The following is a 24,447-nucleotide window of genomic DNA, read 5'->3' as shown; positions in this document are numbered from 1 at the left end:
GCACTAGGTCATAATGAGTCCCCATTTGGCTCCCTGTATGCTGTTACCAGAAATAGCGGCCGTATTCCATATATGGCCTGTCCATGGAGCCCTTAGTTCTGCCACCACCTGGCTTTTGTTGCTTGCCCTATGAGGCCCTCTTGGTCAGTTTAGGAGCCTTGCTAAACTTCATGTAGCTACAGGAACCTTTGGCCTATCCTAGGAAAGATTCTTACCATATGTGCTTCAGAGTTTGGTTTGCTATTTGAGAAGGGGGCTGTAGGAAGCTTAGGGATCAGCACACGTTCAAAACTGAAATAGGAAGTGGGCAAGGCAAACCACAGGAAGATCCTGCCTGCATCTTGGTGACGTATCTGTATAACCCATGGACGCTTCCTGGCAGTACCTTGTGAAACTTGCCTTTTCATGTACAGTGGTTCCCTAACTTCTTGTTCTGTACTAAGCTTCAGTCAAAGGTGATTAATACAATAGCAATATAGATAAGTGTGTAATTATTGTGCACATGACATATATGAAAGAACTGGCCCCTAACTATGTTCTGTAGACTTTCCCACTGAGGAGTTGCATCTTACCTAGTAGGACATTTTTAAGAAGTTGCTATAACTTATGCTCTAACTTTAACTTTATGTATTGTCAAGAATTGTACTTATTGTTCAGGTTTTATAGCCATAAAACAGTTCTTTGTTCGCTGAGTTTAGGCCAACCACCTAAATTATGTTGGATTCCTAGAGTCCTTTCCCACTCAGGTTCTTGCTCTGAGGTATTACCTTGATTTTAGGCACCTTGATGATTGCATGGTACCTATTTCCATGATGAAATAGGTATTGTTATGATGTAGTAAGGGGTGCATATTTGCAGTTTCTACTCAAAACCATGTTGCTGGGTCTTTTATTATTAGATAGAAACCAGAAAGAGAGAGAGAGAGAGAGAGAGAGAGAGAGAGAGAGAGAGAGTGTGTGTGTGTGTGTGTGTGTGTGTATTATTAACTCTCCCAATTTCTAGATGTTGGCTGCATTTTTTTTTAATACTATGCAGGCCAAGCAAATCTCTGGCTACCTAACCCCCAATTTGTGTCCTCTAAAATAGTTCAAGTCCCTCATTTTAGAGATGTGGAGCCTGAGTTATAGGAAGGCCAGGTGTTTTTCCACATATTTCATAAAATAGAAATGTATTACTTCTGAAATAAGAATCTAATATTTTAAAAAAATAAATGAGCTCCTCTGGTGTATCCAGTTATTAAATAATAGATTATCTTTGGTTAGGACTAAATGGCTTGGGTAAAGGGAATTGTGTGCAGATGCTAATTTTTAGGAATCTCTAACCAAGGAAGGGTACTACTGCTTACTATTTACTGAGTGCTCACTCTGTTTAGGCATTGTGGTAAGTGCTTTACCTCAGTTAATGCTCACAGCAACCCTATAACATTATAGTTACCCCTTTTTATAGAAGAGTTTGAGATTAAAGACATAAGATGAAGAACAAAGCTTATATTGAAACTCAAATCTCTGTCTCCAAAATGAATTCATGTAACTTGCTATGCTTTACCAATACTGAATGTTTTCAGAATTATGTGCCCCTTTTATTGCAAAAATTTCAATTAAACTTTATAAGAAAATTTGAAAGACCTTATGATGTGTTAACATTACTTAGGATTGTGTTGATTATGTATAACTAGTAGCCCTGCACACGAATTCGTGCGCCAGTAGCTCACGGCTGCCCTCCAGTAGCTCACGGCTGCCCTCCAGTAGCTCTCTGCCTGCTGCCCCACCCTCCTGTAGCTGCCCCCACCCTCCCTCATAGCTTGCTGCCCTGCCCCCTCTTGTAGCTTGCTGCCCCACCCTCCTGCTGATCCATGATCTGGTCGTTATGTGGTAGGTCGTCACGCTTCATGGCGTAATAACCATTTGCATATTACATTTGTTTTATATAGCATTAGAGAGCATAAACAGTTACCTAATTTAATTTAGAGTAAAATTTTAATTGTACTCTAAACTTGTCAACACCAAGACTATTATATTTTAAGTATACATTTGCTTCATACTTCTTTTGTGTGTGTTGTGTGAATTTAAATAATAAAGTTTGCATGTTTTTGTATCTTTTCCCCATCTAAAGTTCCATTCCTCTGTTTAAGTTGATATTCCTGTTATTAGAACATCATTTCCTGAGTCACTTAAGCCAAGTTATTCTATCTCTGTAGTATCTCTTCCATTTTTCTTTTCCTCCCATTGCCTGTACATTACTTTAGTTAAACTGTCAGAGAGATTTCCCTGAAGCATAGTCCTGACCACACAAACTTTCAGTAACCTTTGTTGCTTACTGAATACAGTTAAAACTCTTTAGATTGGCATTTCAGGACCTGTTTGATTTCACCCTTCCTTTACAATCTTATTCCTTCTCATTCCCCTTTTAGCTCCCTTTATGCTTTAACCAATTTGTACTATTCACTGCCTCCTTGAAGGTGCTCCTGCTGTTTCCAACTCCAGACCTCTTACTTCTGTAATATTATCCCTCCATCCTCAGTGTCTACTTTGGCAGGGGGCGGGGGGAGGGGGGGTGGAACCAGTTGGAAGAAGTTATAGAGAAGATTAAGTGAAGTAACATATATGAAGTCCCTAAAAAAAAAATCTATGTGTAGTATATGTATTGACTTATTCAGTAAAGGGTAGCTATTTTTACGATTTAGCTTTCCTCCCATGTCAATCTTTGTCTTTACGGTTATTTTGTCCAGGATTCTGGCCCTTTGCAATTTCTCTTGGGGTTTAATTTAATCCTACTGAGCTCTGTCTTGGCTCTTATCCCTGTTCTTAAGTTATCCTTTGAATAGACATGGGCGTACAGGATCTCTTAGGGTAATTTCAGAAAGGAATAGCTGTCTATGCCTCTCAGCACTTCTCTATTCAGAAAGACATTAAGAGTAATAGAAAGACTAAGCTTTGGAGTTCGATTTTTGTCAAATCACCTTACCAGATATGTAAAATAATTTTTAAAAATTTATAAAAAGGAATGGTAATACCTCACAAGGTTGTTGTATAGATCTAATGAAATATTTGCGAAAATGTGTAGCACTAATCTTGGAGTATCCAGCTACTTGATAAATATCTTCCTTTCTTACTAATTCCAGTAGTGTCTTTCTCTAGGATACACAGAAACATACATACAAACCTATAGATATAAATGAATGCATATATTTCCCCCCAAACATACACAAAAGCACATATGTGCATACTAGCACACATGTCCAGAAGCATATATACCAGAATCTGTACCCAGTAGCCTGATACTTGAAACTCTAGTCCTAGGTAAAATTTATATGGTAGATCTGTATTTACTATCTGGCGACCTTTACAAAGAATCATTGGTCTTGTACACAGAATGTTGGCCATTTTTCCGTTTCTGTTCATCTGTTATCAGTTTTGATTCCCAGTGGTGTTTATCTTCTTAGTTTAAATTGTTTACTTTTTGACAATGATTAAAAGCTACTATTTTCTAGAAAATATTTACTTGTCTCCCCTCTCTTTCTTCAGGTATTTTACCTTTTCAGTGGAGGTTTCCTTGGTTCCCCCTTCCTTTGCCTTTCATGTGGTGTCCATTCCTGCTTAACCCTTATTAGTAACATACCGTTCTTACTTGTTTATCTTATTTGCTGTCTGTCTGTCCACTTATGTTTGCTCAATAAAGATACAGTTTTGTCTTTTTTTCTCACTGTTGTATCCCTAGCGTATTAGTAGACACTCAGTAAATATTTGGATGTGTGGATTTCTGGATTTGCTTGTTTATTTTCAATATAATAACTGTTAACATTTTAAAGATTATTATAGTGCTTTAGGTAACTGTATACAGAAAACATTTTTTTAACCTTTGGAGCAGTGACATAGATCAACTTACATCAACTGAAAAAAGGAAGCTTATATGCAATTTTGTAATTTGTGATATGATAAACTCTTTTTTTGCCCATGTTAAAGTTCTAAACACACACTCTCTTATACTTATTTAGTAGGTATTTCAATATCTATTACTAGCTAAGCATGGTTCTAAGAATTGATCCTTTCCCTTAAGAAGTTTACTATTCAATGAAGAGACACATAGCAGTTCCTTCTCATCTCTACTAACTCAAAATGATGGAAACCTCTGAGGCTCCATCTTCAAATCTCTTTACTTTTCTATCCATATTTAATCTCCTTGTGATCTTGTCTGGTCTTATGGTTTTATAAATATTATGTACTTCCTGATGATTTTCAAATTTTATCTCCATCCAGGACTTCTTTGCCCTATTTTTTTTTTAATTGCTTGATTTGAGAGAGAGAGAGCAGATTGGGGGAGGGATGGGGAGAGAGAGAGAAGAAAAAAACATTGATTTGTTGGTTCACTTATTTATGTATTCATTGGTTGATTCTTTGATGTGACCACAACCTTGGCACATTGGGATAATGCTCCAACCAACTTTGCCCTCTTGACATCTGCACTTGGATAGCCAATAGACATCTCAGATTTAATGTGCAAACTCTTTCTTTTTTAAAAAAAATATATTTTATTGATTTTTTTACAGAGAGGAAGAGAGAAGGATAGAGAGTTAGAAACATCGATGAGAGAGAAACATCAATCAGCTGTCTCCTACACACCCCCTACTGGAGATGTGCCCGCAACCAAGGTACTTGCCCTTGACTGGAATCGAACCTGGGACCTTTCAGTCTGCAGGCCGATGCTCTATCCACTGAGCCAAACCAGTTAGGGCAACTCTTTCTTTTTTAAAAATATGTTTTTATTAATTTCAGAGAGGGAGAGGAAGAGAGAGACATAGAAATATCAATGATGAGAGAGAATCATTGATTGGCTGCCCTCTACTGGAAATCAAGCCTACAACCCAGGCATGTGCCCTGACCTGGACCTCCTGGTTCATAGGTTGACGCTCAACCATTGAGCTACACCAGCCGGGCCCCAGTACAAACTCTTGTCCCTCTCCTCCAACAAGAGGCTCCTCCCTCTGGAAATGGCATCTCTGTTCATCCAGCTGCTCAGGCTGAAACTCCAGGAAGTCATCCTTGACCCCTCTTTCTCTCACACCCACATCCAAAATATCAAAAATCCTGTTGGCTCTATCTTCAGTATGTATACTCAATTGACCACCTCTCTCCATGTCAAGACTGCCCCTCCCACCCAGCTTATCTCTAATCATGATTATTACAATAGCCTATGTAGTCTTCTGCCTCCACCTTTTCCCTTCTGCAGTGAGTCTTCTAAAACAAAAGTTAGATGGTGCCATTCTTCTGTTCAAAATCCTTCAATAGCTTTCCATCTCACTCAAAGGCTTTCTATTGGCCTGTAAGTTCTATTTAACTTCTTTCCCCACCCCTGCCTCATCTCTAACCATTTCCTCCCTCTCTCCATTTGGCTTATTTTATAGTTATACTGGCTATTCCTTCAATGTGCCAAATTATCCTGTCTCAGAGCCTTTACATATTTTATTCTTTTTGCCTGTTCTTCCCTTTCCCCAGATATCCATGTGGCTCAGTTCTTCATTGACTTCCTTCAGGTATATGCTCAAATGTCTTAATAGGAAGGCCTTCCCTGATTCCCTGTATAAAATAACAGTGCTCTCCTCCCATTCTCTACCCTCTGGGCTGGGTACTCTCTAACCCTCTTAACCCTACTTTATTTCTTCCATGGCAATAAATACTATTTATTTACGTGTTTAAGAGTTTATGATGTTTGTTTCCCCTGTCTAGATTATACAACAGTTCCGTGAGCAGAGATCTATTTTTATTCATTGTTATATCCCCAGCATTTAGAAAAGTTCCTGGCATGTTGTAGGCACTTAATAAATATTTGCTGAATGAAATATAACAAGTGCAATACAATATGATTATTATAGAAGTACATATGAGGAAATAAAAGAGTGACATGACTACCTAGGAATTGAAGGAAGACTTTATGAGGATGCCCTTAAACATCTTTTTTTGGGGGGAAACGGGTAAGAGCATTCCATGCCATGAGAATAACATTGCAGATGTACGGAGGCATGGGAGAATATAGTTGAATACTGTTAGAGCATAACTTGTGTATGTAAAGATTAAGTAAGTAGAAGAGGCCAAATGTGTAGTAGATGGTGTCATATTATGAAGGGTTTTTATGCCAGACTAAGGAATTTTAGATTTCATTCTGCAAAGTGGGTAGTGTGGCACCATTAAAGATTTTTGAGCAAGGGGTGATATATATGTTTACATATTAAAATGGTAACTGGCAACAGTTTGACAGATGGGGAGCCAAGCTAAACAGGGCATTTTATTGAAACTATATATGATGTTGCAAGTTATGTATGATGCGGAGAAACAGTTACTATCACATGAGTAGGCAAGAGGCTGTTTCATTTCATGGTTGGACAAAAAACCACTGATGTGTAGTGTGAAGGTGTTTTTGGCATACTTGCAGTACCTCTATGAGGGAGAAGAAATGCCCTGTGGAGATTAGTTTGCTCATCTCTAAAAATCCATGCTTTAGGAAATTTTTTTTTAAATTTAGTTAATTATATCGTAAGTCATAATGTAGACTAGAAAAGAGCTTAAGGAGAACCATTTATGAATCCAACAAGAAAGGATGTTGTTACACAATAAAAGATGTTGAGCTTGAAAGCCAGCTTCCTTTCTTCATAAAGGAACAGTTGTTTTGTCAATAATATACCTCCTGATCTTGATTCACTGTTGAAGGGAATAGTGACATTTGAAAATATAATCAGGTCTATACTATTTGCTGTAGGGTCAGAACATCTGCTTTTGTAGACATATATCTGCCTTTGCATATTGCAGTACTCTGGCATGCACATAATTTTTTAAATGAGGGATAAGCTAAAAACATTTCTTTCATTCAAATGCATTATTTCATTTGTCTTGCTTAAGTGTCCTATCTCAGCAATACATTGAATGTCTGGAATACTTTAATCTTATTACTTTAAAACATGATGTGTATAAATTTAAGGATAAGATAGAGTTACCCAGGCCAGATAGCTCATTTGGTCTGATATGCCAAGGTTGCGGGTTCAATCGCCAATCAGGGCACATACAGGAATCAACTAATGAATTCATAAATAAGTAGAACAACAAATCTCTGTCTCTCTGTCCTTTCCTCTCTCTCAAATCAATCAATACATAAAAACTTTTAAGTTAGAAAAAAGAATATTTTTTAAAAAGATGGAGGTACCAAAATGTTGCCCATGGTTTGAATGTTGAAAAGTTGAGACTCCCAGATTCATGGAAACATGACACTGTATTATTGAGCCTATTTTAAAAACCACATCCAAATGGCACAGTAGGAAATGAAGAAATGTTTGCCAGAGACAGATACAACAATACAGAGAATTAAGATCCATCTGTCTCCGTTTCCCAGGTTGAAACATTTACCATTCGATCATGCTGTGCTATTCAACTCACTATCTACCAGAACAATAAAAATAGTTTTTAGTGAGATATTGCTTTGTCATTTCTGAGTCCATGTTTGGTCCAGATAACCACATCTAGCTGAAAGATTTCCCAAACTCTGATGACTAGTAATGTAGGATGGAGTTTTCTAATTTGTTTAGAAATAAAGGGCAAGAAAAGAAACCAGTCTATGATTAAGTTTACAGAATCAACTCTAGCTAGTTTAAGCAGAAAGAGATTTAGTAAAATATTTTAAGTTGCTTATAGAATTGTTGGAAAGACTGTGGAAACAGATTCTATGTTGAACTTTCAGGAATGGCATTCTAAAGTCGCATTGCAGCTGGACCACCAAGAGCGTTACTATCTCTTTTAGGATTAAAAACGTGCCTGCAGACTTGGGAAGCTGTAATTTTTAGCTGTTTTTTAGTATATTTTTATTTTTTTATAGTGACATTTTTTAATATACCTAAAATTGATGTTCCACCTATATTTAGTGGCATATGGATGACAAAAGTTGCCTCACTTTTTTTTTTAAAATATATTTTATTGATTTTTACAGAGAGGAAGGGAGAGGGATAGAGAGTTAGAAACATCGATGAGAGAGAAACATCGATCAGCTGCCTCCTGCACACCTGCCACCGGGGATGTGCCCACAACCAAGGTACATGCCCTTGACTGGAATCGAACCCAGGACCCTTCAGTTTGCAGGCCGATGCTCTATCCACTGAGCCAAACCGGTCAGGGCAGTTGCCTCACTTTTAAGGTATGGGTAATAGATGAAAAGCCTGAACAAGGGAGTAAAAGAAAATCAGGAGTGGGTTCCCTAAACTGAGGCTATCTGTGCTATCAAATACTGAAGCATGGTTAAATAAGGTAAGAACTGAAAAGCAATCATTTGATTTGGTAGCACTTAGTATTATTAGTGTTCTTGAAGGATCTAGTTAAGAAACACCACAAATTGCAGGTTCAGGCTGTGAGTAGGAGCAGAGTTTATAGAATAAGTTTTCAAGAAGCTTGCCTTTTAAGGAGCAGTAGTTGTTTTGTTTTGTTTTTTGGTTTAATGAACTTGCTTATTTATATACCATAATTAACTAGAACTAGTGAGGCCCAAAGCAAATACACATGCAAGACAAGTACAATCTTTCCTCAGTTTTCTTTTTGTGTCGCTTGATGTAAAGTGTGTGTTATTAAGATAATCTCTTTTTGCTTAGAGATATAATGGGTACAATATTATTTTCATTTTCTAACCTTTTGATGATTTTTTTTACAAAGTGGCAGTTAATTATTTCAATTTATGTCTTTTATAAAATGCCAATTAAATACCACTATATTTTGGAGTTGCAGTTTAAAGTCTTGATAGCTGGCTTAATCAACATATTTGTACTAGAGGCCCAGTGCACGAATTCATGCATGGGTGGGGTCACTCGGGGTGGCCTGCGGAGATCAGGCCTCAGCTAGTGCCCCCAGCCTCACAGCCCCAGCTTGCGCCCCCAGCCTCACAACCCCACAGCCCCACCTGGCACCCCGCCTTGGCCTGGCGCCACCCCCTCACCTGCTCTACCATCCCGCCTGCAGGGCGATCTATTGGGGTCGGGCCCCATGCCCAGCTCTCTCAGTGCCTGGGAGCTGGGCAGCGGCCCCGGCCCCCACCACTGCAGCTGTCGCTGTCTGCGAGCGATCAGTCAGGGCCGGGCCCCCTGCCCGGCTCCCTCAGTGCCTGGGAGCCGCCCCGCTGCTGCTGCTGGTTGCTGTCTGCAGGGTGATGGGCAGGGTGATCAGGCCCTCGCTTGCACCCACCTTGGCCTGGTGCTGCCCACTCAACTGCTCCACCATTCCACTGCGGTCCCGCTCTCATCGGGGCCCATCGGGGCCAGTAGTGCCTCCACTGCTGCCAGCGCCGCGTCGCCAATGCCCTCCATGTTCTGCAGTGCCCCCTGGTGGTCAGCGCACACCATGGCGAGTGGTCGAACAACCGCCCAAGGGGAAAATTTGCATATTAGGCTTTTATTATATAGGACTAGAGGCCCGGTGCACGAAATTCGTGCCCAGGAGGGTCCCCTCAGCCCAGCCTGCACTCTCTCCAATCCGGGATCCCCCAGGGATTGGGCCTAAACCAGCAGTCGGACATCCCTCTCACAATCCTGGACCGCTAGCTCCTAATTGCTCGCCTGCCTGCCCGCCTGGTCACCTCTAACAGCCCCCCTCTGCCGGCCGAATTGCCCCTCACTGCCTCTGTGTGCTGGCCTGATCGCCTCTAACTGCCCCCCCTGCCAGCCAGGTCACCCCCTCCCTGCTGGCCTGGTCGCTCCTAACTGTCCCTCCCCCCCCCGCCGGCCTGGTCACCCCCAGTTGCCCTCCCCTGCCGGCCTAGTCACCCCTCATTGCCCCCCCCCCCCCCACCGCCAACGTAATTGCCCCCAACTGCGCACCCTGCTGGCCTGGTTGCCCCTGACTCCACCACCTCCCCCTGCTGGCCTGGTCACCCCTAACTGCCCCCCGCCCCCCCCCCCCCCGCCGGCCTGGTCACCCCCAACTGACCTCCCTGCCGGCCTGGTCACCCCTCACCACGCCCCTGCCGGCCTTGTTGCCCCACGCAGTCTGCTTGTTCAGTCGTTTGGTCGTCCCTCACTAACCCCCCTGCCGACCTGGTCGCCCCATGCAGCCTGCTTGTTCAGTCCTTTGGTTGTCCCTCACTAACCCCCCTGCTGGCCTGGTCGTAGGCAGCCATCTTGTGAAGGCGTGACAGTCAATTTTCATATTACTTCTTTATTATATAGGACAGTGGTCAGCAAACTGGTTTGCCGCTCTGTTGACTAATGAGTTTGACAACCACTGATATAGGATGATTGATTGGTGAGTTAGGCACTGATTAGATGAATTCACTTTCAATGTAATTTATTTGAACATTAGTGAACAAAGAGTATAATAACTGCTTTTATAGGAAGTGATATGAGTGCATTTTATATATTATATAGAACTTAAGTTTTTATTCTAAGTAAATACCTGTTAGTGTCAAGTTCATTGGATGCTACAGACAACATAATCTACATTTTCTCTCTTTAAAAGGTGGGCATTGGAAATGTGTACATTAAATAGTGTAGTTTTCTTAAACTTTACTTTTATGTGAATGAAACAGGAACATATTCAAGGCCTATGATTTAGTGTTCCAAGTTTTCTCATTAGATATGGAGCATGCCTATTATGATTTAATTCCAAATTTGTTTACATTCCAGGCCCTATAGAGTGACCTACTTGGATTTTGGTTTAAAATAAAACACAGATTATACAGAGGGGAGTTATCAAAGAAGCAGAGACTTAAAGGAACAGAAGGTTGAAAATAATGAAAACAGAATTGCTAAGTGCTCTGGAGTGAAAGGGAAGAGGTGGGGTAGAGCAGTGGCCGGCAAACTCATTAGCCAACAGAGCGGCAAACCGCGGCTCGCGAGCCGCAGTTTGCCAACCACTGGGGTAGAGAGAGCACAAGTAGATAGATGAACTCCAGATGGGCCTTGTTTGAGAGGAGGGACATCTAGAGGAAGAGAATGGATGGATACAAATAAAATATATATCCTTTTTCCTGTTAAGAAACAGCCCAACCCATATGACGCAATTTTAGGGTCACTTAAAAGATTAGATTCCTTGATTCTTACTTGAGATGAACATAAGTATTTTTACATATTCCGTTTAAGTGGTAAATTGATTTTTTTCTAATTTCCCAATGACAAGTTTAGTAACAATGAGTATCTAACTGGTACCTTTTCATTGATTTTCTCATTTTAATTTTTTAAAAGTATTTGTTTATTGAGGTTTTTTTCATAGGTGCTCCTTAACTTTCTGATAAACTTCTTTAAAATATATTGGTTTAAATGGCCTTTAATTTTAAAGTTGATAAACAATAAGAGACTTAAGTTTATCTATTCCAAACTTTCACCAGGAAAGCTGTGCTTCAGTGATTTGTCTGAAGTCATTTAGCCACTTAGTAGCAGAGGTAAGACAGAACATTGGTTTCATGATTGTTAGGGCAAAGCTCTTTTCCTTTTGCCAGTGGTCTGCAAACTGCGGCTCGCGAGCCACATGCGGCTCGAGAGCCGCGGTTTGCCGCTCCGTTGACTAATGAGTTTGCCGACCACTGGCTTATGCCAACTGTCATGCTTTTCTAATTTAGTACTTTGGTGTCTGATTTCAGCACCCACACTTTTGTGTGTCCTTGTGGCCCAAGCACATCTTACAAGAACTTCAGACTAGATGTATTGGTTTCCTTAATATGTATTCAACAAATTCTCTCAAGTGTCTTCCTTACTGGGTGGCAGTCACTATTTTAGACCTTGGGGATCAACAAATTCTCAGGCCTCAAGAATGAGGGAACCAGAAAATAGACACTTAAGTAATATTAACAGAGTTTCAGATAGTTATAAATGCTATCATGAAAAGAAACAGAGAAATAAAATGTGGTAACAATAGTCAGAGAAGGTTTCTCTGAGGAAGTGACATTTGAGCTGAGACCTGAGGGATAAGAGCCAGCTATGGGTTAGAGCACTCCAGCAGAGGCCCGAAGCTTGAGCAAGCTTGGCATGGCTGAGGAATGGAAAGAAGGTGAACACGGGAAAGTGGGAGGAGAAGAGGTCAGAGAGGAGAAGACAGTTCAGTAGGGCTGTCTAGACCATGACAGTGGGGATTTAGAAATGGGATTATATTCTAAGTGAAATGGAATGGTATTGGAGCAGGGGAGTGGTGGACCTGAATGATGTGTTTAAAAGATCACACACGCTGCTTGAAGGAGAGTAGATTATAGGGTGCAACCAGTGAAGGTGATTGAGGAGTGGTTGGATTTAGGATTTATTTTGGAGGGTCTGTTGGATTTGTTGATGGACTCGATGTGTGGGTGGGAGGTTTGGGGAGGATGGTGAGAAAAAGAGGAAGGTGATAGTAGACTGGGGGAAGAGTCTGTTTTAAGGGAGGAAGTCAGATGATTGGTCTGGGAATTGTTAAATTTGAGATACCTACAGAATCCAAGGAGGCACTTGGGTATTCATAGCTAGTGTTGACAAGAAGGTAGCAGACCTGGAAATGTAGATTTGGGAAGCATCAGCATTAATACCATATGCTAAAGGAGTTTGCTTGGGAAAGGAGAGAAGGTGGTCCACAACAGAGCCCTGAAGCATTGTAAGATTTAGAGGTGAGGAGGGAGAGATGTCAGGAGAGAGGGCCCGTGATGTAGGAGGAAAGCCAGAGTTGTGGAAGCCAAGAAAAGAGGACAGTTTAAGGATGGATGTTAGTATTAACTTATTTTTTTTAACTTATTTTAAACTAGAGGCCTGGTGCACGAGATTCATACACTCAGGGCGGGAGGAGGAGGGGTCCCTCAGCCTGGCCTGTGCCCTCTCATTCCGGGAGCCCTTAGTGCTGCTCCGGAGGCGGGAGAGGTTCCCCCACTGCCGCTGTGCTAGCCAGGTGGAAGCTGTAAGCCTGGCTTCTGGCTGAGTGGTGCTTCCCCTGTGGGAGCGCACTGACCACCAGGAGGCAGCTCCTGCATTGAACGTCTGCCCCTGGTGGTCAGTGCACATTATAGCGACTGGTCATTTCTGCTGGTCATTTCAGCCGTTCAGTCTATTTGCATGTTAACCTTTTATTACATAGGATAGTGCTGCCAGATCAGGTAGGAGGACAGAGAAATGACTGTTGGTCTTGGCAATATGGGAGGCAGTTTCAGTGTCATCATGAAGTTAGAAGCTGATTGGAAAGAGTTGAAGAATGAATGGAAGATGAGAAATTAGAGAATGACTGGAGATAATTGCTTTCAAGAAGTTTTGCTGTGAAAGGAACTCTAAAGATGGCATGATACCACAAAGGAGGAGATGGAGTCAAAGGAGATTTTCTTTTTGTGCTTTTTTAAAATTGGGAAATACCAAAGCTTGTTTATGTGCTGATGGGAACAATTTACTAGAAACGAAAATTACTGATGATATAAGAAAGAAGAATTAATTGTAGAGTCAAGGTCTTGAGTTGGTGCTGGTGGGATGGGATGGACAGCACACGTTGGGGGATTGCCCCTTTCTCAGAACAGGGATACAGTGATGTAATATGACCTCACACGCCCCTTTAAACACAGCTCCTCCCTCAGTATCACCAGACTCCTTGACAAGTTGATCATTTTCTAACCATTAATTTTTTTTCCTATGCCACATCTTATATGTTCTTTTGGATGAATTAATACTATATAAGGTTTAGCATGAAGCAGCTAGTGATATTTAACACCATTTTCAATTTTTATGCCAACAGGTGAAGCAAAAAATTTACTGCCTTATCTTGGACCCAACAAAATGAGAGATTGTTTCTGCACCATAAATTTGGATCAGGAAGAAGTTTATCGTACTCAAGTTGTTGAAAAATCTTTAAGGTTTGTATAAAATCAGTAAATTATAATTCATATGATATATTTACTAATAAATTGTATACACTTTTCACACTTCATCAAAAAGACTTTCTTCATATGAAGCTTTTATTTTTCTTTTACATTCTGAATTTAATTTTGGAATTACAGAATCTCAGAGTTTGAAGGAGCCTTAATAGTCATTGAGCTACCAGTGGTCGGCAAACTGCGGCTCGTGAGCCGCGGTTTGCCGCTCTGTTGACTAATGAGTTTGCCGACCACTGACCTAGACTCTCGATTCCAATAATTACAGGCTGTTGTTGTTCCTTGTGATTAAGCCCCCTATCCCAGTGGTCGGCAAACTCATTAGTCAACAGAGCGGCAAACCGCGGCTCGCCAGCCGCATGTGGCTCGCGAGCCGCAGTTTGCCGACCACTGAGCTAGACTAACTGCCTTATGCTTGTTTTCTTCTGACAGATATCTTTGACAGGTGGTCCCTGGCATTTGCTTGATCATGTACCAGTGACCAAGGAGTTCACTGCCTCCTAATCAGCCTGTCTGGTCTTGGAAATATTCAGACTCTTAGAAAGCTATTATTTTTAGTCTATTAATGTCTAATAAAAGAATTTACTATATGCTAAGGAAGTGCTGGGAGCTGTGCGTTAATTTATCCATGACAACAAGATAGACACAGTGCTTGCTTGCTTTCGTGTGGCTTTTCATTGCCTCAAAGTATATCTTTCTCTTAATTGTTCTTAATTATGTCCCTTGGATTTCAGGAGAACAAGTTTCACATGACACTCTCAAGTTTTTTAAAACAACTGTCATATACCTCAGTCTTTCTCCAGGCTGAATTTTGCCCATTCATTTGAACTTTTCTCAAACTACATCATTATTTTATTTCTCTTAAAAATAAATAACCTCTTACAGTTTATACAAGTCACTTAACTAAGTAGGGCATTGTAAAGGAATGAACTCTTAGGTAGATTTCTCATCTTTGAAGGTGCAATAGCACTTTGAGAGTATCATAGTAAATTCTAACTCATAAAATTGAAGTGGGCCACGTCTGCCCTGTGACAGTGTTTGTGGACAGTGCAGTGCAGAGCAGAGCTGGAAGGGTGCAGTCTTGTTCAGACAGAAGAGTCAAAACAAGGGCACCTGTGAGAGTTGTTGGAATGAACATGTGGTGGATGAAATATTGAGTATCATGTCAGGTAAATTGTATGTCACATATATATTTTTATATATTTTTCCTTTATACTTGCCCTTTTTTTTCTCTGAAGTTTTCCCCATTATGTCTTTATTGTCAATATTTATAATTTTGAATGTCTATTAAATTCTTCATAAGAAAGACATTGTATAAAGCTGAAGATACTTTTTAGTAACTCAAAAAGATTTGAAATAATACACTACACATCTTTAGTTATAAAACACCTGTCTCTGTTATATTAGAATTACTGTTATTTGTATGTTATAAATGATGAAACTGAGTCACCAAAAGGCTGAATAATTTGTGCATATAATAAAGGAAGTTAGAAGCAAAACTAAGATTGGGACCTGAAACTATTAAAATCTCAATTTGTTACTTAATGTATACTGATTCTGTATCACACAAAAAATCAGTGATAAAACTAGTAATTGTTCATAATTTGAATATTTATGGTAATTTCTAATATGTAACATTGTAAATGAGCAACTAAAATTAGCTTACTTTTTTTTAACCCTGGCCTTTCCAGATATTTGCGTAAAGGAAAATGAAATGGTAAAACAATAATTTTTGTCCATCTTAAATTATTTTTCTAGATACATAGCAACTTGGAAGATATTTTAAAGTTAGCAGTGGTTATCTTAGGTCATTCAGTACAGATTATGTACTAGTTAAACTAAGTAATTCTTCAATTCTAGGTGTCCCCTGGCATTTTTGCTTGTGAAATAGTGTGAAAGAATCTAAACACTTGCTCACCTTGTGTTCATTTCAGTGTCTTTTATCCTTTTGCATATTATGATAAGCTGTTAAGTCAAAACTCAGTAGATACCACTTATATCTTTTGTGGGTTCTGGATATTAGAGTTTTTATAGGTAGTCTGTGTATAGAGTTTTCATGACAGGTAAGTGGGAATTACATATGGAATCTATAGCTCCTAAATCTTTACCTCACTCAAATCCTTTTATTTATATACTAGGGGCCTGGTGCACAAAATTCGTGCACTGGGGGGGGGGGGGTACCTCAGCCCAACCTGCCCCCTCTCACATACTGGGAGCCCTCGGGATGTCCTACTGAGGCCACCGGGCTGATCAGGGGAAGGCACCAGCCCCATCACCCTGCTGCTGCAGCCACTGCCAGTCACCGCAGCCACAAAGGTGTTTTCATCAACATGGACTCCAGTCCCTTCACCATGAAAAAATTACAACTTTCTTTAGGCATTTTCAAGATGTGTCTTTCATAGGATATGACATTTCTTTATTTTTTTTTATCCTCACCTGAGGATATGTTTCCATTGATTTTTAGAGAATGTGGAAGAGAAAGGGAAAGACAGAGAGAAACATCAAAGTGAGCGGAATACTTTGATTGGTTGCCTCCTGCATGAACCCTGACCTGGGCCCCAGCCAGGGAGGAGCCTGCCCTTGATCAGAATCGAACCGGACCCTGCGGTCGGCAAGCCTAGACATTATCCACTGAGCCAAACTGGCTAGGGCAGGATATGATATTTCTTAGCCCTCCAGCAGTGGACCTTCCTTTATTTCTCCAGGAGTGTGGTGGAAAAACCCTAGATCACCTTTTTGAATTCTTATACCCAAGTTACTAAGAATATTACCAGTGGCAAACAGGGAGCTTAGCCAATGAGCGGTCAGAAAAGGTATTTCCTCTGTAGCTCACACCAATCGCCTCTGATCTCTGGCTCCTCCCCTGCCAAGGCCTAAAGCAGTGGTTCTCAACCTTTCTAATGCCGTGATCCTTTAATACAGTTCCTCATGTTGTGGTGACCCCCAACCATAAAATTATTTTTGTTGCTACTTCATAACTGTAATTTTGCTACCGTTAATGAATCGTAATGTAAATATCTGTGTTTTCCAATGATCTTAGTCTCTACAACAGTGGTTCTCAACTTGTGGGTTGCGACCCACAGGTTGAGAACTGCTAGCAGGGTCGCCTAAGACCATCGGAAAACACAGATATTTACGTTACGATTCATAACAGTAGCAAAATTACAGTTAAGAAGTAGCAACGAAAATAATTTTATGGTTGGGGGTCACCACAACACGAGGAACTGTATTAAAGGGTCACGGCATTAGAAAGGTTGAGAACTACTGGCCTAAAGCCTCCCGGCCTGGGCAGGGGCCTCCCAACTCCCTCCCATCGCCAGCTCTACCCCTGCCAAGGCCGAAAGCCTCGGGGCCTGGGCAGGGGCCCCCCAGCTCCCTCCGATCGCCCGATTGTCTGGCTCCGCCCATGCCCAGGCCCCAAGCCTCTGGCCAGGGCTTGGGGCCTGGACAGGGGACCCCCAGCTCCCTCCGATCACCGGGCTCCACCCCTGCCCAGGGCCCAAGCCTCTGGCCCGGTCTTAGGGCCTGGACTGGGAACCCACAGCTTCCGCTGATCACCGGGCTTCGCCCCTGCCCAGGTCCCAAGCCTCTGGCCTGAACAGGGGACCCCCAGCTCCACCCCTTCCCAGGCCCCGAGCCTCTAGCCGGGGCTTGGGGCCTAGACAGAGGACCCCCAGCTCCCTCCAATTGCCTGGCTCAGGCCCTTCCCAGGTTGCTCAGGACCCACGGGGGCCTACCTCGGAGTGACCTGGGTGCTGAGAAAGTTCCTGGGACCCAGGCTGCTGGGCGCCTATGTATGCAAATTAACCTCCATCTTTGTTGGGTTAATTTGCATACTCACTCTGATTGGCTGTGGGCGTAGCAGAGGTACGGTCAATTTACATGTTTGTCTATTAGGTATGATATATACTAGAGGCCTGGTGCACGAAAATTAGTGCACTGGGGGGGTCCCTCAGCAAATTCGTGCACTGGGTTGGGGGGAGGTCCCTCAGCCCTGCCTGCCCCCTCTCACAGTCTGGGAGCCCTCAGGGGATGTCCTACTGCGGCTTAGGCCCGTAAGCCGCAGTCTGGCCTCCCTCTGAGGCAGGCAACTGGGCAGTCATGGGAAGGCACTGCCCCCATCACCCTGCTGCTGCTGCCACTGCCGGCCTCCACGGCCCTCACTTCTTGGTGCTGGCCCCGCCCACTGGAAGGGGGGCGATCTGGGGCCAGGCTGGCTGGGGAAGGGGCTGTGGGAGGTTGAGGCACAGCAGGTCGCACCCATTCAGCCTCTGCGGAGGCGTGGCACCGGGACCGGCCAGCGCCGCTGACTCTGTGGCTGCCTCTGCGGAAGAGGCAGCACTGGGACCTGGAACACGCCACTGCCTCTCCCACGCCGCCTCTGCGAAAGGGGCTGCAGTGCTGGACCAGCCTGAGCCAAGGTCTCTTCCGTGCTGCCTCTGCAAAAGGGGTGGTGGTGGCTGTGGGCGCCTCTCCGTGACCTCTGCAAAAGGGGCCCCGCCGTCCCGCCTCTCCCACACCCCTCGGCCTCTCCTGCACCTCTCGGCCCTTGCAGCTGCTGTGGCTTTGTCCGGAATGTAAGGTTTAATCAGAGATGTAAGACTTAACCCGACCGAAACCAGTAAGTTGACCAAGACAAGCAGGTTAAAAGCGAAAAATCGCGTTTATTGAAAGCTCTGTCCACTGAGCCAAACCAGCCAGGGCCAAATCCTTTTTAAAAGTAGGTGATATATAAACAAGCTGAGGACCGGCAGTACCGCTTGTGCCTGGGGCTCCTCTTCTCCACGCCAGGAATTTCCTTAGGAGAGTCATATGCATGATCTAGTCATTGCTCTTATGAACCTTGTTGAAAAGTTTTCTTCAAATGGGTTGATTGATTAATTAATTTATTTATAAAATAAAGATGTGGCCAACCAAATATAGGTATTGTTGAGATTGGGATGATACAGTGACACAGATTACTTGGTAAATAAGTCTCACGTTGTTCTTATTTGGTTTTAGAATGTGTTTTAAAAATAATATTCAAGTGTGGATGTATGATATATAATAGAAATTCTCCATTTTATAATTGTTTATAAAATGATACAAAGGAGAAAAATACCTGAACATGCCATGCCTTTGCCTAATAGTTGTTTTTATATCAATTTCTATGTTGAGACTAACTAGAAGACTAATTATTTTGACAGACCAACTTTTAAGAGTTTAGTTTGGTTACAGTTGATGTGAAACAAGTATTGACAAAAGTTGATGAGGCATTATAACAACTGAAAAGCTCAGTCAACTGTTTTCTGGACACATTTGGAAATGACTTCTCAAAGAGCATTTTACTTTGCATTTCAGCTTCTCTTTAAGTTGTGACATCCTAAAGAAATTGCATTTAATGGTGACATTTTCAAAATATCTTCAAACACTCTCCAGAAAGAGGAATGCTTGACACACTGATTTCTGTCTTCACAGAATAATTTAAATATCAAAATAGCATTCTTCAAATGCACTTGTAGAACTAAACTATTTCATAGGAGAAACTCTTAGAAACTTGGGGGCAGGCAAAGATAATTACTTAGGGTGCAAAAAATACTCATCATAAAAGAAAAATTGATAAACTGGATTTCATAAAAAAAACTCAGCCTTTTGCTCTACAACAGACACTATCAAGAAAATGAAATTGCAAGCCCCAACTGGGACAAAATATTCTGACAAAAGACTTGTATCCAGAATTTATTTTTTAAATAAAGGACAACCCATTTAAAAAAGAAAGAAAATCCAAAAGATTTTCCCAAAAGATAGACAAATGGCCAACAAGCACATGAAAAAATATTCAGCATCATTAGTTATCAGGGAAATGCTATTTTTAAACCATTTCTGTCACTATAGATTCTTGAACATAATGTGTCAATATAAAAATCAGATCACTGGTTCCTGTGACAGTGTGGAGGGGAACTTTTGGGGGAGATAGAAATGTTCTATATCTTGATTTGGGTAGAGATAATACAGGTGTATAAATTTATCATGTCACATTCACTAGAATAGCTAATTTTAAAAAGACTTTCAGTAGCAAAAGTTGACAATGATATGGAGCAACCAGAAGCTGGCACACATTTCTGGTAGGAATGTAAAAAGGTTGGGAATCATGTTGGAAAACAGTTTGACCATTTTTTATAAATTAAAATTTCACCTACCTTTTAACCCAGCAATTCCATTCTTAGTTACCTACCCAAAAGAATTGAAAAGCATATATCCAAGAAAAGCCTTGTATAAAAATATTAATAGCAGCTTAATTTTTAATAGCCCAAACTGGAAATAAATGATATCACAAGGAGAGTGGATTGTGGGGTATTCATAAGTGAAATATTACTCAGCAAATGAACTGCTGATATACACAGAAAATGGGAAAAAATCTTGCAGACGTTAGCTGAGTGAAAGAAGCTGGATGCAAGAGTACATACTATTTGATTTCATTTGTATGAAACTACACCAGACTGTAGTGATAGAAATCAGATCACTTGTTGCCTGTGGCAGGTATGGTAAGGTAACTGCAGAAGAGCATAAGGAAACTACGGGGATATAGTTACCATATCTTAATTGAGATGGAGGCTACACAGTTTATAAACTTATCAAAAATCATTAATATTTATACTTTGAATTTTATTATATGTAATTTATACCTCAGTAAAGTTGATTAAAAAATAACTTGTTTTCTATTTTAAAATATATTTTGAAGTAGCATGTTACATAACACCCATTTTAGGTGTTACGTATTATTGTAATTAATGTAGCTTTACTCTTTCTGAGATGATGATGACACTGTCCTCCGCTCTCATTTGTGTCCACTTTAGGTGAGCATGACCCTAGGCAGTTACTGAGTCTTCTGTTCACATGACTCCTGAAAAGCTGTGTGTTCAGAGCTCAACCTTGCTATTGAGGTCCTTTCAGAGTTCAACTTGGTTTGTACAGTATTTGGTTGAAATTTAGCATAGAGAATTACTTTGGAGCTTTTGAAGTTTTTCTTATGTTTTTTTAATGTGTAATTTAATTTTATTGAAAATATTATTTGAGGACACTTAAATTTATAATGATGAACTTTCCCCTTTTTCTCTCTAGCCCATTTTTCAGTGAAGAATTTTACTTTGATATTCCAAGAACTTTCCAGTATTTGTCTTTCTATGTTTATGATAAGAATGTTTTACAAAGAGACCTTCGTATAGGTAAGTACTATTCATAATTATCTTTAATCACAGCAATGGTTTTTATGTTCATTCTTTCTCTAAGTATAAAGTTTTGTAAACAACAGAATAATATATGCTTAGCATTTCTAATCCTTTTCTCTAGTCTTCATGTTCATTTGTTAATCTGATTTTTAATTTGATCCCTCCTTGTCACTGTGTCATATATTTCCTTATACCTGATGGGTCCCTTTCCAGAGTACTCATTACTCTTGTTCATCAGTTTGTTGTTTAATATCTAGATTCTCTAGTTGAATAGGATATTTATGGAGCAGAGGCTATCGCTCACAGAGTGTCTTACATTTAATAAATGTTCAGTACGTATTATGTTAAATGGTTCAAGAATATTTTATACAAAGATCACAGTATTTGATACCCCCAAAGAACTTCTGTTTTTGAAGTTTTTCTAATAGACTAATTAATTCACTCTAATATGATAATATGTTTTCTGTCTGTTTATATTGGTGACCAGTAACTCTATTTCTTAAATAATTGTCTGAGCCTCAGTGGAGTACATATGTGTTACATTCATGCTCTTTGTACCCAGTATCTTTGTATTTTAGTAACAGGTAGAGGTCTATAATTTACATGTATTATTCTCTCCCCTTTTAGTATCCTGAATTTCATCATCAGCATCTCTCCTTTCTGATTTGAAATATCTTCAAGTCTTCTACAGTTTAAATGATTACACTTTATTTGACTTAATCCTCTTAACCACCATTTGTTTCTGCTTTGCTATTGAACTCTTTTTAACAAATGGTCTATATTTTTCCTTAAAGTTTGCAAAAATCATTTTAGGGAAAATCAAGTAACCTTAAAAACAACATAGTTTTTCTTAATTTTAAAACTATTACATAATCTTAGTGACTAATAATGACTCTGCACAGGAATAACTATAGTTAAGAATTTGTATATTTCCTCCCATTCTGTATTCCATCCTAAGTTCAGTTTTTTCCTTTTTCATTTAATATCAAGCTATGATCTTTTTCCTGTGTTAGTAAATATGTTTTAAAAATATTTGTTATGTAATATCTTTTGTGTAGAAATGTATAGCTTCTTTGTTGGTAGACATCTATGATTCCAGATTTTTGGTGCTCTAAATGGTGCTGCTGTGAACATCCTTGTGCATACATTTTGCATGTCCATTTTTTTAGTATAAATTTTTAGAAGTGAAAATACTGAGGCAAAGGGTATGAATATTTTTAGGATTTCTTCTATATATGTTTTTATATTGGTCCCAGAAATGTTGTATTAATTTACATTACTCCCAGACATGCATGGGCATAACCATTTCATATCCTCATCCTTCTGGATGTTGTCATTGAAAAAATTTTACAATTTGATAGGTGAAAAAAATAATATTTAATTTTTTAACTTGTATTTTTCTGATTATTAGTGAATTTGAGGAATTTTTTATGTCTTCCATTTTTCTTTTATGAATTAGTTGCTCATTTTTTACCCATTTTTTTTGCTCGAGTTATATCTTTTAGTTATTGTTATGTATCTTTATTTGTTAAATATGTTAACTCTTGTCAGCTATATTCATAGCAATACTTTTCTGTCACAAAAGGCAGTTTTTTAATCCTCATCTGCCTCCGTCACATTTGACTCTTTAGATTGCCAAGGAAAAAAACAGTTTAATGACATTGTGTTTTCCTAGTTGTCTTTCTTCTGACTTCTTTTTCCTGTATGCATAATCTCTTCTCTCTAGCAAACCCTTAATTATAGATCACCCCTAAGGCTTCATCCTCAATTCAATTAAATAAACATTGATACACACTTACATGTGGCATACAATGGATGGGAATGTTAAGATGAATAAGACTCAGGCTATCAGAGGCAGACTTGTACTCTAATACTAATATATTATGATAGGTGCTAGAGGTATGAACAAAGTATTTGGGGGCATAGAGGGAAGAACAGTTCATTTTGTTTGGCGGAAGATTAACAGACTACTTAGGTAGGAAGATGTTTCAAGGTAGTAGGGATTGACAGAAGCAGAGGAGAAAAGTTGAATCATGTTTGTGGTGTATCTGCTGGAGTGTATAAATTACTAAGAGGAGGATGGTAGAAGGTGAAGTTGGGAATAATAATTGGGGTAAAGTTGTGATGGACCCTAAAAGCTGTGCTAAGGAATTTGGACTTTATTCTATAGACAGTAGTGTTGAGCCTCTTAAGAATAAGGAACCTTTTAAAAATTACATACTAGTATAGCTATATATACATATATACTTTTGTAGTTTCACAACTTCCTACAATAGTAACTTTCAAACTATAAACTCAGTGTCTATTGATTACATAAAGTATTATATGTAATTACATATAGCTATATATACACACATGTTTTAAATATATATAATATATATACATATATATATACACACACATATACATATACTATATAGTTTAGAGTAGAGAGAGATTAGAGGCAGAGAGACCAACCAGAAGGCTGTTACCAAATGAGATGAATAGGGTGATGGCAGTGGAAATGCAAATGAGGAAATGTACTTCATGGGAGTAGCTTCAAATAGAATTTAGGGACTAAGGGGACAAGGAGGATGTGAGAAGAGAAAGAGTTGAAAATGTCTTGTTAGTGTAGCTGCAGTTAACTGATACAAGGAACCCAGTAAGAGCATTCAGTTTTTGTTTTTTTGTTTGTTAATCCTCACCTGAGAATATTTTTTCCATTGATTTTTTTTTTTTTTAGAGAGTGGAAGGGAGGGAAAAAGGGAGAAAAAGAAAAAGAGAGGGAGGAGAAAGAGAGAGAAGCATTAATGTGAGACACATCGATTTGGTTGCCTCCCTCATGCACCCCAACAAAGATTAGGGTTTGAACCTGCAACACAGGTATGTACCCTTGACAGGGAATTGAACCCATGATTCTTTGATGTGTAGGCCACTGCTCTAACCACTGACCACACTGGCCAGGGCAGGAGCACTCTGTTTTGAGTGGGGATGGGAAGGGGAGAGGTGCTTTTGGTTTAAAGCAAGTTAAATTTGTATTACCTGGGGAACATCTTGGTGAAACATCTTTGGTTGACTGGAATGCAGATCTGAAGCTTAGAGAAAAGAGCTGGTGATGTGGATTTGAGAGTCATTAGTATTAAGTGATACTTGAAGCCTCTGCTGGAATGAATGAAATTTCCCCAGGAGAAGATAAGGAGTGTGTTTCAGGAAAAATGAGGCTTCAGTAAAGATTGATAAGGTGTATTAGGAAGGTAGAAAGAGATAAGAGAGACTAATATCAGTGGAAGCAAGGAGATTTAATATCAGCAACTAGAGAGAGGTGGAATAGGATGAGGCTGTTGGTGATTATTAGAGACTATGTCTTAAAATAATTTGTAATTTTCATTGTCTGTTTATACATAACATTATAGTTATCATATAGTGTTTCTTGAAA

General features: G+C 40.0%; 1 protein-coding gene across 3 annotated transcripts in view; it reads left to right on the top strand.

The window, feature by feature from the left end:
- RASA2 (RAS p21 protein activator 2) overlaps positions 1 to 24,447 on the top strand; it is a 123,138-nt gene that overhangs the window by 10,870 nt on the left and 87,821 nt on the right. For all 3 annotated transcript variants that reach the window (XM_080676320.1, XM_080676319.1, XM_080676318.1), the window contains exons 2-3: positions 13,689 to 13,806; positions 20,926 to 21,029. In XM_080676320.1, coding sequence (XP_080532446.1) covers positions 13,689 to 13,806; positions 20,926 to 21,029 — 222 coding nt within the window. The remainder of the gene's footprint in view (positions 1 to 13,688; positions 13,807 to 20,925; positions 21,030 to 24,447) is intronic.

The sequence above is a fragment of the Plecotus auritus genome, assembly GCF_963455305.1.
Source record: "Plecotus auritus genome assembly, chromosome: 6".
NCBI lineage: Eukaryota > Metazoa > Chordata > Mammalia > Chiroptera > Vespertilionidae > Plecotus > Plecotus auritus.
This window is presented reverse-complemented; position numbering and strand designations above follow the sequence as displayed.